Source organism: Cherax quadricarinatus, chromosome 62, assembly GCF_038502225.1.
Source record: "Cherax quadricarinatus isolate ZL_2023a chromosome 62, ASM3850222v1, whole genome shotgun sequence".
In the NCBI taxonomy this organism is placed as follows: domain Eukaryota; kingdom Metazoa; phylum Arthropoda; class Malacostraca; order Decapoda; family Parastacidae; genus Cherax; species Cherax quadricarinatus.
Genome location: NC_091353.1, coordinates 8,661,136 through 8,676,958, shown reverse-complemented (window position 1 = coordinate 8,676,958; position 15,823 = coordinate 8,661,136). Strand labels below are relative to the sequence as shown.

The 15,823-nt window shown below is 37.4% G+C and overlaps 1 protein-coding gene across 1 annotated transcript in view; it reads right to left on the bottom strand.

Annotated features, from left to right (window-relative positions):
• DCTN3-p24 (Dynactin 3, p24 subunit) overlaps positions 1–15,823 on the bottom strand; it is a 29,470-nt gene that overhangs the window by 7,725 nt on the left and 5,922 nt on the right. Inside the window, exons 2-4 of the mRNA XM_070098375.1 lie at positions 8,461–8,545; positions 7,495–7,665; positions 1,006–1,124 (exon numbers count right to left, since the gene is read on the bottom strand). Of these exons, the coding sequence (XP_069954476.1) occupies positions 1,006–1,124; positions 7,495–7,665; positions 8,461–8,545 (375 nt within the window). The remainder of the gene's footprint in view (positions 1–1,005; positions 1,125–7,494; positions 7,666–8,460; positions 8,546–15,823) is intronic.

Sequence of the window (15,823 nt, the reverse complement as noted above, 5' to 3'; positions counted from 1 at the left end):
CGAGTGATCCAGGTCCAGGACAGATCAAAGAAAAGTCATCAAAAGATTAACCTCCGACTTGTGGATTAGTTGTGTATTCTGTACATGAAGTGATACTAAATTGAAGTACAAAACCTTGCATACCACTTAAACTAATCAGAATGATTATCACTATAACCAAACCTGGCCAACACAAACTTTTAATTCCATTAATGTTGAAAAATAACCAGGGATGGTGTAAAATATACATCATTAATTATCTTAAAAAGATATCTTAAAATGCAAAATGCAAGTATGACACAATCTGTATTTTCTAAGGCTTATATACACACTCAATTATATGTATCTTGTATGACCTTATGCAGCATTATGAATGTGTTGGCAACATCATTCAGGATTGTTTGGTAAAAGGACACTAAGTGCAACTAATGCGACAATTTTATTGTGTCAATGTTTCCCTCTGAAGGAGCTTTGTCATGCTATCCGGCTTGACAAAGCTCCTCGAGAACAAAACAGTGCCACAACAGAAATGTTGCATTATTTGCATGTGTCTATTTACCTAGCATATTGTCTGTAATTCTACAAACATTATTTCATTGCTCAGGGTTAAAACCGCATCACTTATACATGGGATGCATACAGTTCTGCATAACTATTATTACATTCAGATCGCAAAATACTGAAAACACATTTACATGGTTTGTACACGCATAAGAAAGTATAGACTTCACATGAAACACTAAAATGAGGATATTCCAGCCAAATTTTTGAAAATGTGTAACATTTTCAACATGCTTGTTAAATCTCCAATTATGTCTTTCACGATTTTAAATCATTCAGACACACACATTAATAACTAAATGTACAGATTTGTACCCTAACATCACAATTCTCTCTTAAAAAAATAACATCCTTTTTTTGTATGCCCAAGCTAGAAAAATGGTTGTGGGATGTATGCGTTTACAACACATGAGAACGGTGCTACAAACATACATCTAGCAGAGCCTTCCTCATATTAAAGGATACGATAGCATTATATTGGTCTAACATCTGCTTGATCTGGATGCTCTGCTGAGTGGCTGCCTCCTCATCCTGGTTGTGTCTGTTGGTTATCTGAATCAACTCGTCACCCAAATTGGCAGTATCTGTAAAATTCCATGGTGAAAAAAGTACAGCACTGTTTTTTTTTTTTCAACAAGTCGGCCGTCTCCCACCGAGGCAGGGTGACCCAAAAAGAAAGAAAATCCCCAAAAAGAAAATACTTTCATTATCATTCAACAATTTCACCTCACTCACATATAATCACTGTTTTTGCAGAGGTGCTTAGAACACAACAGTTTAGAAGCATATATGTATAAAGATACACAACATATCCCTCCAAACTGCTAATATCCCAAAACCCCTCCTTTAGAGTGCAGACATTGTACTTCCCATTTCCAGGACTCAAGTCCGGCTATATAAAAATAATTGGTTTCCCTGAATCCCTTCACTAAATATTACCCTGCTCACACTCCAACAGATCATCAGGTCCCAAATACCATTCGTCTCCATTCACTCCTATCGAACACACTCATGCACGCCTGCTGGAAGTCCAAGCCCCTAGCCCACAAAACCTCCCTTACCCCTTCCTTCCAACCTTTTCGAGGACAACCCCTACCCCGCCTTCCTTCTCCTACAGATTTAAATGCTCTCCATGTCATTCTACTTTGATCCATTCTCTCTAAATGACCAAACCACCTCAACAACCCCTCTCCAGCCCTCTGACTAATACTTTTATTAACTCCACACCTTCTCTTAATTTCCACACTACGAATTTTCTGCATAATATTTACACCACACATTGCCCTTAGACAGGACATCTCCACTGCCTCCAACCGCCTCCTCGCTGCTGCATTCACAACCCAAGCTTCACACCCATATAAGAGTGTTGGTACTGCTATACTTTTATACACTCCCTTTTTTGCCTCCATAGATAACATTTTTTGACTCCACATATACCTCAACGCACCACTCACCTTTTTTCCTTCATCAATTCTATGATTAACCTCATCCTTCATAAATCCATCTGCTGACACGTCAACTCCCAAGTATCTGAAAACATTCACTTCTTCCATACTCCTCCTCCCCAATTTGATATCCAATTTTTCTTTATCTAAATCATTTGATATCCTCATCACCTTACTCTTTTCTATGTTCACTTTCAACTTTCTACCTTTACACACACTCCCAAACTCATCCACTAACCTTTGCAATTTTTCTTTAGAATCTCCAATAAGCACAGTATCATCAGCAAAAAGTAACTGTGTCAATTCCCATTTTGTCTTTGATTTCCCATAATTTAATCCCACCCCTCTCCTGAACACCCTAGCATTTACTTCTTTTACGACCCCATCTATAAATATATTAAACAACCATGGTGACATTACACATCCCTGTCTAAGACCTACTTTTACCGGGAAGTAGTCTCCCTCTCTTCTACACACCCTAACCTGAGCCTCACTATCCTCATAAAAACTTTACAGCATTTAGTAACTTACCACCTATTCCATATACAGTGGACCCCCGCATAACGATATTATTTCAATCCAGAAGTCTGTTTGGGTGCCGTTATAGACCGAATTTGTTCCCATAAGAAATATTGTGAATTAGATTAGTCCATTTCAGACCCCTAAAAATACACCTACAAAAGCATTTACAAAAATAAACTTACATAATTGGTCGAGTTGGGAGCTGATCGTTATCCGGGGGTCCACTGTACTTGCAACATCTGCCACATTGCTCCCCTATCCACTCTATCATATGCCTTTTCTAAATCCATAAATGCAATAAAAACTTCCCTACCTTTATCTAAATACTGTTCGCATATATGCTTCAATGTAAACACTTGATCTACACATCCCCTACCCACTTTAAAACCTCCTTGCTCATCCACAATCCTACATTCTGTCTTACCTCTAACTCTTTCAATAATAACCCTACCATACACTTTTCCTGTTATACTCAATAAACTTACTCTATAATTTTTACAATCTCTTACTGTTACTGCAATAATTATCACATTCCAAATGCTAGTATCCATAAAATTCCCCATTAAAAAAGTACAGCACTACATTGTTGCTGTACTGCCAATTTGGAATGTGATAACATTTCAAATTGGTAGTACATATCTGTAAAATTTCACATTGCAACAAGTATAGCCAATACATTTTTGCCACAGTAATTATCACATCCTAGTCTTTACCTACTCAGAGACGGATGCAATCCACTAATTGCATCCCACTCTCTGAGTAGGTAAAGACTAGGTTGCAATAATTACTGCGGCAAAAATGTATTATCTCTGACCATCCCACGCTGAAGGCCCCACATGGGTTTAACCCTTTCAGGGTTTCAGCCGTACTAGTATGGCTTACGCACCAGGGTTTTTGACGTACTAGTATGCCTAAATTCTAGTGCCCTCATATCTAGTGAAAGCTGGTAGGCCTACATATGAAAGAATGGGTCTATGTGGTCAGTGTGCACGGTATAAAAAAAAATCCTGCCGCACACAGTGCGTAATGAGAAAAAAAAAACTTTGACTGTGTTTTTGGATTAAAACAGCGACTTTGCACTGTATTTTCGTATGGTATTTATTGTTGTATTCTAGTTTTCCTGGTCTCATTTTATGGAATGGATATTTCATAAATTGAGATGATTTTGACTGGTTTTACAAAGAAAACTACCTTGAAATTGCGCTCAAAGTAGCAGAAATGTTCGATTTTTACCAAAGTTCAAAAGTAAACAAATCATGCTATGCGTCCAATACACGTCAACTGGTGAGTCTAATATTCTTTCACAAGTGCGCTGATAATATTTATACCATTTCTACACCAATGCAGTAGTCTGCATAACAGTAAATCTATTTTTTTTTGTGAGAATAAAAATTCTAAGTGGAAAGCAAAAGAATGTAAGAGGGGCCTGGGGACATGACTAATGAACAGAGGAAATGTTATTTTAGTGCCAGGAATGTCTTTCTTGTTTATTCTGGACTCTATTCGGAAATTGGCATCTTTTGAAACTTGTGTGAAATTGGCAAAATTGCTAAATTCTAACCACTGTATTGGATAGTTGAAATCGGAAAATGGGTGGTTTCTTGTACTCATTCGATAGAAAAAATGGAGTTCTAGCGAAATAGTTATGATTTTTGTCGACAAGTACACTGGAATTGGCTGAAAATAGGGCTCAAAGTGGGCAAAATTGCCGATGCATAAACATTGTCGAGACCACTAACTTTGCGAGAGCATAATTCCGTAAGTTTTCCATCAAATTTCATACTTTTGGTGTCATTATGATCGGGAAAATATTATCTATCTTTTCATAAGAAAAAAATATTTTTTTTTTTTTTTTGAAATTTGGCCGACCCTGAGAACAAATCTCTGAGAGGGCCTGTCAACCCTGAAAGGGTTAACACTCCAAATACACAGAAAAGCATCATTCAGGAAAATCCACAAATATTTCACACATTGGATAAGTCACACTTTCACTATTGGATAACCCAATAGTGAAAGTGATGTATTTTTACTGATGTATCTAAACTAAGAATACATCAGCTGAGAAGTGTAATGAAAGTGAAATAAATCTCAGTTCTTTTATACATTCACGTACAAGTTAGCCAGATTATACATGGAACAATTAATGAGCATATACAGTGGACCCCCGCATAACGATGGCATCACATAGCGATTTTTCCGCATAACGATTACTTTTATCGCAAAATTTTTGCCGCGCATACCGATTAAAAACCCGCTTACCGATTTTCGTCCGAGACGCGTCCAATGTGCCCTCAGCCAGCCTCACATGTGCCGCCCCGTCCCATTGTTTACCAGCCAGCCTCCGCGGTAACATCCAAGCATACACTCGGAATATTTCGTATTATTACAGTATTTTCGGTGCTGTTTCTGGAAAATAAGTGACCCTGGGCCCCAAGAAAGCTTCTAGTGCCAACCCTACACCTCAAAGGGTAAGAATTACTATAGAGATGAAGAAAGAGATAATTGGTAAGTATGAAAGTGGAGTGCGTATAGCCGACCTAGTCAAGCTGTACAAGAAACCCCAATCAACCATCGCTACTATTGTGGGCACCAGAAAGACAATCAAGGAAGCTGTTCTTGCCAAAGGTTCAACTGTGTTTTCGAAACAAAGATCGCAAGTGATGGAAGATGTTGAGAGACTCTTATTGGTGTGGATAAATGAAAAACAGATAGGAGATAGCATCTCTCAAGCGATCATATGTGAAAAGGCTAGGAAGTTGCATGAGGATTTAATTAAAAAAATGCCTGCAACTAGTGATGATGTGAGTGAATTTAAGGCCAGCAAAGGTTGGTTTGAGAGATTTAAGAAGCGTAGTGGCATCCATAGTGTGATAAGGCATGGTGAGGCTGCCAGTTCGGACCACAAAGCGGCTGAAAAATATGTGCAGGAATTCAAGGAGTACATAGAAACTGAAGGACTGAAACCTGAACAAGTGTTTAATTGTGATGAAACAGGCCTGTTCTGGAAGAAAATGCCAAGCAGGACCTACATTACTCAGAAGGAAAAGGCACTCCCAGGACATAAGCCTATGAAAGACAGGCTTACTTTGTTGATGTGTGCCAATGCTACTGGTGATTGCAAAGTGAAGCCTTTATTAGTGTATCACTCTGAAACTCCCAGAGCGTTCAGGCAAAAGAATGTCCTCAAGGATAATTTGTGTGTGCTGTGGAGGGCAAACAGTAAGGCATGGGTCACTAGGGAATTTTTCTATAACTGGTTACACCATGCATTTGCCCCCAATGTGAAAAATTACCTAACTGAAAAGAAATTAGAACTTAAGTGCCTCCTGGTGTTAGACAATGCCCCTGGTCATCCTACAGACGTGGCAGAGCGACTTTATGGGGACATGAGCTTCATTAAGGTGAAGTTTTTGCCTCCTAATACCACTCCTCTCCTGCAGCCCATGGACCAGCAGGTTATTTCCAACTTCAAGAAACTGTACACAAAAGCTCTGTTTGAAAGGTGCTTTGTAATGACCTCAGAAACTCAACTGACTCTAAGAGAGTTTTGGAGAGATCACTTTAATATCCTCAATTGTGTAAACCTTATAGGTAAGGCTTGGGAGGAAGTGACAAAGAGGACCTTGAACTCTGCTTGGAAGAAACTGTGGCCAGAATGTGTAGACAAAAGGGATTTTGAAGGGTTTGAGGCTAACCCTGAGAATCCTGTGCCAGTTGAGGAATCCATTGTGGCATTGGGAAAGTCCTTGGGGTTGGAGGTTAGTGGGGAGGATGTGGAAGAGTTGGTGGAGGAGGACAATGAAGAACTAACCACTGATGAGCTGATAGATCAACTTCAAGAGCAAGAGGCCAGACCTGAGGAAACTGGTTCAGAGGAGGGGAGAGAGAAATTGAAGAAGTTGCCTACTACAAAGATAAAGGAAATCTGTGCTAAGTGGCTTGAAGTGCAAACCTTCATGGATGAAAATCACCCTCACACAGCTATTGCAAGCCGTGCTGGTGATTATTACACTGACAATGTTGTGAAACACTTTAGGCAAGTCATAAAGGAACGAGAGGTACAGGCCACTATGGACAGATATCTTGTGCGAAAGAAGTCCAGTGACTCTGAAGCTGGCCCTAGTGGCATTAAAAGAAGAAGGGAAGTAACCCCAGAAAAGGACTTACTACCTCAAGTCCTAATGGAAGGGGATTCCCCTTCTAAACACTAACACACTCTCTCCCCTCCTCCCATCCCATCAATCATCACCAGATCTTCAATAAAAGTAAGTGTCATTTAATTGTGCATGCCTTTTTCAGTTTGTGTGTATTAAAATTAACATTTCATGTGGTAAAAAAAATTTTTTTTCATACTTTTGGGCGTCTTGCACGGATTAATTTTATTTCCATTATTTCTTATGGGGAAAATTCATTCGCATAACGATTATTTCGCATAACGATGAGCCCTCTTGCACGGATTAAAATCGTTAACCGGGGGTCCACTGTATTCTCCATGTGAAGCTGCAACCAATATTAGGGCTGTGTCAAAATATCAGCATTTGTGATTATCAGCTAATTTTTATGGTATCATTATCTGCCTACAATTGAGTATCAGCATCAGTGGGTATTAGCCAATTTTTTTTATGGTACTAGTATCAGCCTAAACCCAAGTACTATCAGTATTTGAAAAGAATTTTGGTCGTCCTATCCCTGGCCAGGACAGAGCTTAAACTTGCTAAAATCTTTTATTCATTCAGATTTCTTTTAAGCATTTTAAGATATTTAACTGTTTACTTGGTGGACTGGTAAAACAGCAGAAGACCTCTATCAAATGACCAAAATCTTCACTGAATGAAAGATTTTAGACTAGTTTCAAGAGTATGTACTGGCTGATAGGGTATGATCTGAAGGGGAGGGTAGTTTCGGTTCCTTGGATTAAGACCCCGTCACCACAGGATAGGGGGGTTTAAGGGCAGTATCAAAGCCAAGATACTAAGGCACAGCTTACCTGAGATGTGCTGAGAGTCCAGGACACTCTTGAGAGAGTTCATTGTATTGAGGTGCTGGTACTGGTTACGCAGCTGCTCCTCACGGGCCAACACCAAATCGAGCTTAATACTGTCTGTCAACTCGAGGGATTCACCGTACGAGGGGTCCAAGTAACGTTCCAATTCTTCTACTGAGGGGCATGACATTGGGTAGTGTGAAGATTAGTGTCCATGTAAAGCCACAAGTCTTCTTTCCCTAGCAAATTGAACATTTTAGCTATTTGTAAAATAACCACTGTGAAAAAATAGCAAACATCTGAACAATTTCGTGAATTCTCACAAAAGTGTTTGCCCTTGATAACACAAGAAATCACAAAAGCGCTTGGATGTTTGCTATTTTCTAACAGTGGTTATTTTGCATATTGTGTCACCTATTTACTGTGATCTTATTACATTTTAGCTATGTATTCTAACTTTTCCCACAGACTGGACACTTAGCAACCTGTTCTTACTTTTCTAGTACACTAAGCATTCTTCACTGTACTGTGTATTACAGAAAAAGTTATTGTCAAAAGAAAATTATGATACCAATGTATCCTTATGAAAAAAATCTAACATTTTCTAACTTGAACTACTAATCTTATTTCCAATTTATTATAGCATTTTTGCTACTTCTATGTAGTAGGTTGGTAGACAGCAACCGCCCAGGGAGGTACTACCGCCCTGCCAAATGAGTGTAAAATGAAAGCCTGTAATTGTTTTACATGATGGTAGGATTGCTGGTGTCTTTTTCTGTCTCATAAACATGCAAGGTTTCAGGTACGTCTTGCTACGTCTACTTACACTTAGGTCACACTACACATGCATGTACAAGCACATATATACACACCCCTATGGGTTTCCTTCTAGTTTCACATTACTCAGAAACTGCAGTAAACCTTTTTCCATCACTTACAGTGTATAAAATAATAAAAGATTATGCTCACATCTTTTCATCACCATCATCATGCGATCTCGGGTGCCCAGTGCACTGCCTAGCTGCCCACCTAGCGAAGCCAATGTTGAAACAACCTGCAAGACAGAATGGGGTCATGCTAGCAACTGTATAAATATAGGGTCCCCCAAGGACCCCCAATGGAAATAAGTCACTTGGTCTGACCTTGTTGGGTTATTGTATGTAATTTACATTATGTATGATAAATGTATTAATTACCAACTTACTTATGCCTTCTGCTGTTGTGTACCCTTGAAAAAAGGTTCCTTGATGCTGGTGTGGGGCTCTTGATCTAAGCCTAAGCCTGCGCTTTACTCAAATTTAGCTTAAATGCTTTCCATTACCCAGGTACAGTATAACCCCTATGGGTGTAGTGCCTACCCCACCTCTTGATCTAAGGAACCAAGCATGAGCCTATGCTTCAATTTCTCGAATTTAATCTAAATGCCTTCCAGTTCCCCAGATATTGTATGACCCCTATGGGTCTAGTACTGCTCCATCACCACATATAACAATATAACCAGTAGCAATGCAATCAAAAGTAAGCAAGGTTCTGTTGTGTGATGGCTACAATAACTTTAACATAACCAATTATCAGATGATGTCTACGGATGTCCATCACATGAGGTTCAAACCTCGGACAACTTGCAGTACTGTAAAAATATTGGTAGAATTACCAACAGTATCTCAGGTAAAAGGGCACATGTGCAACTAATGTGACATTTTATTGTGGCAATGTTTTGCTCTCCAAGAGCTCCTGGAGAGCTAAACACTGTCACAATAAAATATCACATTAATTGCACGTGTCCTTTTATGTAACAACTTGCAGTACATTGGACCCCCGGTTTACGATATTATTTCATTCCAGAAGTATGTTCAGGTGCCAGTACTAAACGAATTTGTTCCCATAAGGAATATTGTGAATTAGATTAGTCCATTTCAGACCCCCAAACATACACATACAAACGCACTTACATAAATACACTTACATAATTGGTCGCATTGGGAGGTGATCGTGAAGCGGGGGTCCACTGTACTTATGATCTGGGGAGCTATTACATAATAATTTTATTTTTACGTTCAAGGGAAAGTGATAGACTGGAATGGGTTATATAGAGCAATAAACCCACAGGAATGGGAGGTAATCACATTTGATCCAAAATAACAATGGGTAAAAAAAAAAAAAATCGCACGTTGGCCAGAATAATACACTAACAACCCACACATAGAATACAGAAAAAACTTGTATGCCTGGAGAGAGTTTCGGGGGTTAATGCCCCCGCGGCCTGGTCTGTGACCAAGCCTCATGGTGGCGTTTCAGTCCAACTTGGACCAAGTCGGACTGAAACATCGTCATAAGTTTCTTTCTCCTATGTGCGGATTATGTGTATTGTTCCAGTTGCAGTATTGTGCGTTTTTGTTCTTCTTTTCAATCCATCGTGGACCACTGACAAGTGACTTGTTAATGGTCCAATACAGTTAGACTAGTTAGACTTATTGGGACAAGCCAGGCCCATGGCCAGGCTTCGACAGTAGTGAAACTCTCCAAAGGTATATCATAGTCATAGATAGCCATACCCAACAAATAATATCTCTTAATACAAAGGTTGAAGAAGCAGTAAAAGAATGGAAGAACAACTTAGATAACCAGTTCAGTGACTACTTTGCTCTCCAAGAAGATAAAACTGAACAAGATAAACTATCGGACGCAGTAATAGTTAACAGTCCACTTTTTCCCAGTGATATGAACCAAACAAACAGTAAAGAAATTACTCTGCAGATCATAAAGGACCAAACAAGTGTTATTGTACCAGAGTCAGAAATAAAAGAAGCCAGGTTACTAGGATCCCATGGTAGAAAAAGTGTTATGCTTAGATTCCACTCACATGACAGGAAAAAAGACTTAATTATAGCATCTATTAAAGTAAAGAAAGAGGTATACATAAACGAGTGTCTTACCAAAAAACGTCAGAACCTCCTGTATAGAGTCAGAAAACTTAAGCGGGAGAATAATGACACAATACACCAATGCTTCACACGGGATGGGAAAATTCTTGTTAGGAAAACAAATGTAGGTCAACTGTACACAATAACGAACGAGAATGATCTATCACGATTTCTCAGGGATACTAATCTTACAGAGAATAACTAAACAATGTCCAACTTAAAAGCCTACGTAGTGTAGTGTATGTTTTGCTCCATTGTTGTTCAAATTTCATTGTACAATCTCTTAGTAATTAAATAATCAACTACCTCATTTTGTGATTTTACTAGTAAGCATAAGTCACCTTATGTAATTTTCTTATTTACTATTGTTTGCTTAAACATTAGCTGAATTGATACTTTCTCTGTCCATATTACTACCTCATATTTTTTTAAATACTATCAATTGATATTACTTACTAAAATTAATAATTATCATTTTTACTATAATTTCAATTTACTCTTAACATTTTTGACATTTAATAACCATTACTTGTCTAATTACCTTTACCTGTTTTAATACCACATTTACTATCTTAGAGTACTCTTAATTACCTTGTACTGCCATATAACCTCTAGTATAACTACCAGTGCAATATTGAATGAAATAAACATTACTTTTTCACTTTTTTGTAATCATTATTACTTACTAAAATTTTATTAAACACCATATTTACTACCAGTCAATTTTACTTTTGTACATTAAACATTATTTTATACTTCCCATAACATTTTGTTGCCAAATTTTCAAGTTTGTATATTCAACTCCAACTTTTATATTATCCATTGTACCTGTGTACCTGTCCACCATCTTACTATCATATTATAACCAAGACATTACCCTGGTTATTTTTTACTATTATTCTTTTGGTACTTTAATTGTGAATTATATTTTGTCAATTTAAATCTAGTTATACTCCTGATCTTGTCAACAACCTATACCAGACTCTAGTGCAATTGCAAGTACCATTTCAATTTGTATTTTTATATTATAAGTTTATATTATAATTCCTACTCTAAGATTGTTTTCATATCTTAGTGACTATATTGTGTGTGCAATTAGTGTATATTTCAATTATATTATTGTTCAAGGCCCTTAACTATCTTTTGCTAACTAGTACCAACTACCTCATATATTTTTTTTTTCTACTTTTTTTATTCTTTTGCTACCTTAACTTGTATATTTTATCTTGTCAATTTAAATCTAGTTATACTCTAATTCTTGTAAACAACTTATATAACACCTTAGTGCAATTACAATTGAGAGTCTTGTGCCTTTTTTATATTATTAGATTAAACTCAGTTGTACTATAGTCAATACCAAATTCATTATATTAGACCATATTGCAATTACTAGTGAGAGACTGGTGCTATTTTTAATTTGTATTGTTATATTATTAGATTAAATCTAGTTGTACTATAGCTCATTCTAGCTCAAAACATAGACTCCACAAAAGTCATTATATTAGACCTTAGTGCAATTATTTGATTACCACTTTATTGTTCACCACAACTTATATTAGTCCCTTTTATATTATAATTTTATATTATAATTCTAACTTTAAAGAATTACCTTTAAAGTACTACCTACTATCATATTCCCAAGCTCCATTATTTGATCATCACTTTATTTGTTCACCACAAATTATTTTAGTCCCTTTTATATTGTCTCCTTTATTTTAGCTTTAAAAAACTACCTTAGCTCATTATTTTTACATTTGTTAAATAATTCAGGTGCTATTTTTTTAGCTTTAGAATATTTACTTTGTTTTATACTTAATTCTAACTATAGATTCACTACAAATCTTATGATTACAAGCATTGATCCTGATACCAACCTCTTATTTAATGACTTAAATGATTCAAACAGTTACTGTAATTACTACACAGCAGAACAATCAAAGGCACTTCTCAGAGCCAACAACAACATAACTATCTTTAACTACAATATCAGATCTTTAAGCAAGCATTACGATGACCTCCTAGCATTACTAAATTCCTTGCATGCCAATATGTCCATCATTACACTAACTGAAACCTGGCTAAAGCCTGATACTACAGATGTCTATGCCATTCCTGGTTACACAGCCATACACAACTGTAGGCCAGACCAACAAGGGGGTGGCACAGCTATATACTACTCAGACCAACTAGAATGTATCACTAATACTTGCACAAGGGATGAACATGGGGAATATATAATAGCTAAATTCAAATCCAAATACCTACAAAAACCTCTCACAGTGATAAACATCTACAGAGTTCCACAATCAAACATTAGCCAATTTAGTCAAAACCTAGGAAGTATGATAACTGATGCACGCATGAACAAAGATCACTTACTACTCTCAGGTGACTTCAATATAAATCTCCTGCAAGACCAGGACCCACACGTTACTGAATTCACAAACACAATGAGTAACTGCATGTTGCTACCAACAGTAACAAAACCTACAAGAGTTACGGAGACTAGTGTTTCCCTACTTGACCACATCTGGACCAACACCATATCCCCTTTAAAATCAGGCATAATTACAGATAATACCACAGACCACTACCCTACTTTCCTCATAACAACTCTTGGTAAAATACCCCAAGACACTACTAAAGTCACCTTCAGACTTCACAATGAGGCAGCCATTAATAACTTCACAACAGCAGTAACAAACATTGACTGGCACACTGAGCTAGAAATCTATACAGATATTGACGAATGTTTTAATAATTTTCTAAAAAAGACCCAATACCTCTATAACAAGCACTGCCCTAAAAAAAACTAAACAGATGACAGCTAAGAGACTGAACAGTCCCTGGCTAACACCCAGCATTCTCAAATCCATAAATACAAAACACCGATATGAAAAACAGTACAGAATGGGTCACATAACCAGAGACCAAACAAAACGTTACTCGTCAATCCTAACCAGCCTGATAAGAAGGGCAAAAAAACTGTATTATGAGAACAGATTATCCAACTTACGAGGTGATATAAAAAAGACCTGGAAGACCCTATCAGAAATTCTGGGAACAAAAAAGATATCACGAAATAGCAAAATAAAATTAGCAAAATCAGATGAACCCCAACTCCCACCAACAGAAACAGCAAACAGACTCAATGATTTCTTCTCCACTATAGGACAAAACCTTGCCAATAAAATCCCAAGCTCAGATACCCCACCAAATGACTACCTCACTGGCAACTACCCGAACACACTGTTCCTAGCTCCGACTAACCCATACGAAGTCTCCCTTATTATCAACGCACTAAAAAACAAGGCAGGAGATTTAAATACCTTACCACCCTTTATATACAAAAAAGTGTCACAAGTACTATCACCAATCATTGCAACACTCTTTAACAAATCCATTGAATCCTCCACCTTCCCTACAGCTCTCAAAATAGCAAGGGTCACCCCGATCCATAAAGGAGGAGACCAAACAGAGTTGAATAACTATAGGCCAATATCCAATTTACACCCTCTCTCAAAAATCTTCGAAAAATTAATTCATAAACGAATCTACTCCTACCTCATCTCCCAAAACATTCTCAACCCCTGCCAATTTGGATTCAGGCCTAATAAAAATACTAATGATGCTATTATACACATGCTAGAACATATATACACTGCAATAGAGAAAAAAGAAGTCCCACTGGGGATCTTCATTGACTTACGTAAAGCTTTTGATACAGTTGACCATGACTTGCTCCACGTAAAATTGTCACACTATGGTATTAGAGGGCACTCCCTCAACTACCTCAAGTCATACCTCAGCAACAGAAGCCAATATGTGTACGCAAATGGGGCAAGCTCTTCCGCTCAACCAATTACAGTTGGTGTCCCACAGGGAAGTGTCCTTGGCCCTCTTCTCTTTCTCCTATACATAAATGACCTACCAAATGCTTCGCAATTACTCAAACCCACACTTTTTGCAGATGACACTACATACGTCTTCTCTCACCCGAGCCCAGTCACGCTAGCCAATACTGTAAACACCGAATTACAGAAAATATCTACCTGGATGAGGACTAACAAACTTACACTAAACATTGACAAAACCTACTTCATTCAGTTTGGTAACAGAGCTACAGATGTACCTCTTAACATAACGATAAACAGATCACCTATCACAAAGCTAACAGAGGGAAAATTCTTAGGAATCCACCTTGATAATAGACTCAAATTTCATACACATATACAACAAATTTCTAAGAAAATTTCCAAGACTGTAGGCATACTATCGAAGATACGGTACTATGTTCCACAGTCAGCCCTCCTGGCCCTTTATCACTCTCTTATTTACCCCTATCTCACCTATGGAATTTGTGCATGGGGCTCAACAACAATTAACCATCTCAGACCACTAATTACCCAACAAAAGGCTGCAGTTAGAATGATAACAAATTCTCACTACAGGCAGCACACTCCACCAATATTCAAAACACTCAACCTACTCACCATACAAAACATCCATACTTATTACTGCACCTATTACATACATAGAACACTTAACTCTGATATTAACCCTCCCCTCAAACATCTCCTTGCCAACCTCAACAGAACACATGACCATAACACAAGGCACAGATCACTCTTTGATGTTCCTCGTGTCCATCTCACGCTATGCAAAAACTCAATGCACATAAAAGGCCCTAAAATCTGGAATTCATTACCTGTAAATATAAAAGAAACACTACCTGTTTATAAATTCAAGTCTCTTCTCAAAGATCACTTACTCACTCAAAACCAAATAAATACTGAATAACTGAACCTTATAAATTGTATATCCTATATGTTACTCACAATTATATCACACAAATGTTAAACCTAGGACCCAATCTAACTTTGTTATTTTTTTAAATACACTACCTAACAGAATACTCCATTCGACTGAATGTACAGCAATGCATGCAACCATATGACCTGTCTTTGTAATACTCATTTGTGCTTTATAGTTATCTGTTTACAATAATGTTTTATCACTGATTTCATCATTGCTTAGTTAATCTTAAGTTAATTTTAAGCCAGCCCATAATGCTATGCATATAAGTGGCTTTGGCATGCTGCTCTTACCTGTATTTTTTTGTACCTCTGTATGTACGCTAAAATTACTAAATAAATAAATAAATAAATAAATAAAGGTACTACTTTCCTAGTAAGTTTATTCAGGTACAGATACACATAAATACAGTTACATACATAGTTACATAAATTATCATACATAGCAGCATGTGTAGATTACCTAGAATAATCCCAAAAAAAGTCAAGGTGACTTATTCCCATTGGGGTCCCTGCATAGAGGAAAAGGCTAGCTCATATTCCTTGGATGAAGAGCCTTCCAAGCACCAAGCACTCCTTGAGAGATTAAAGAAA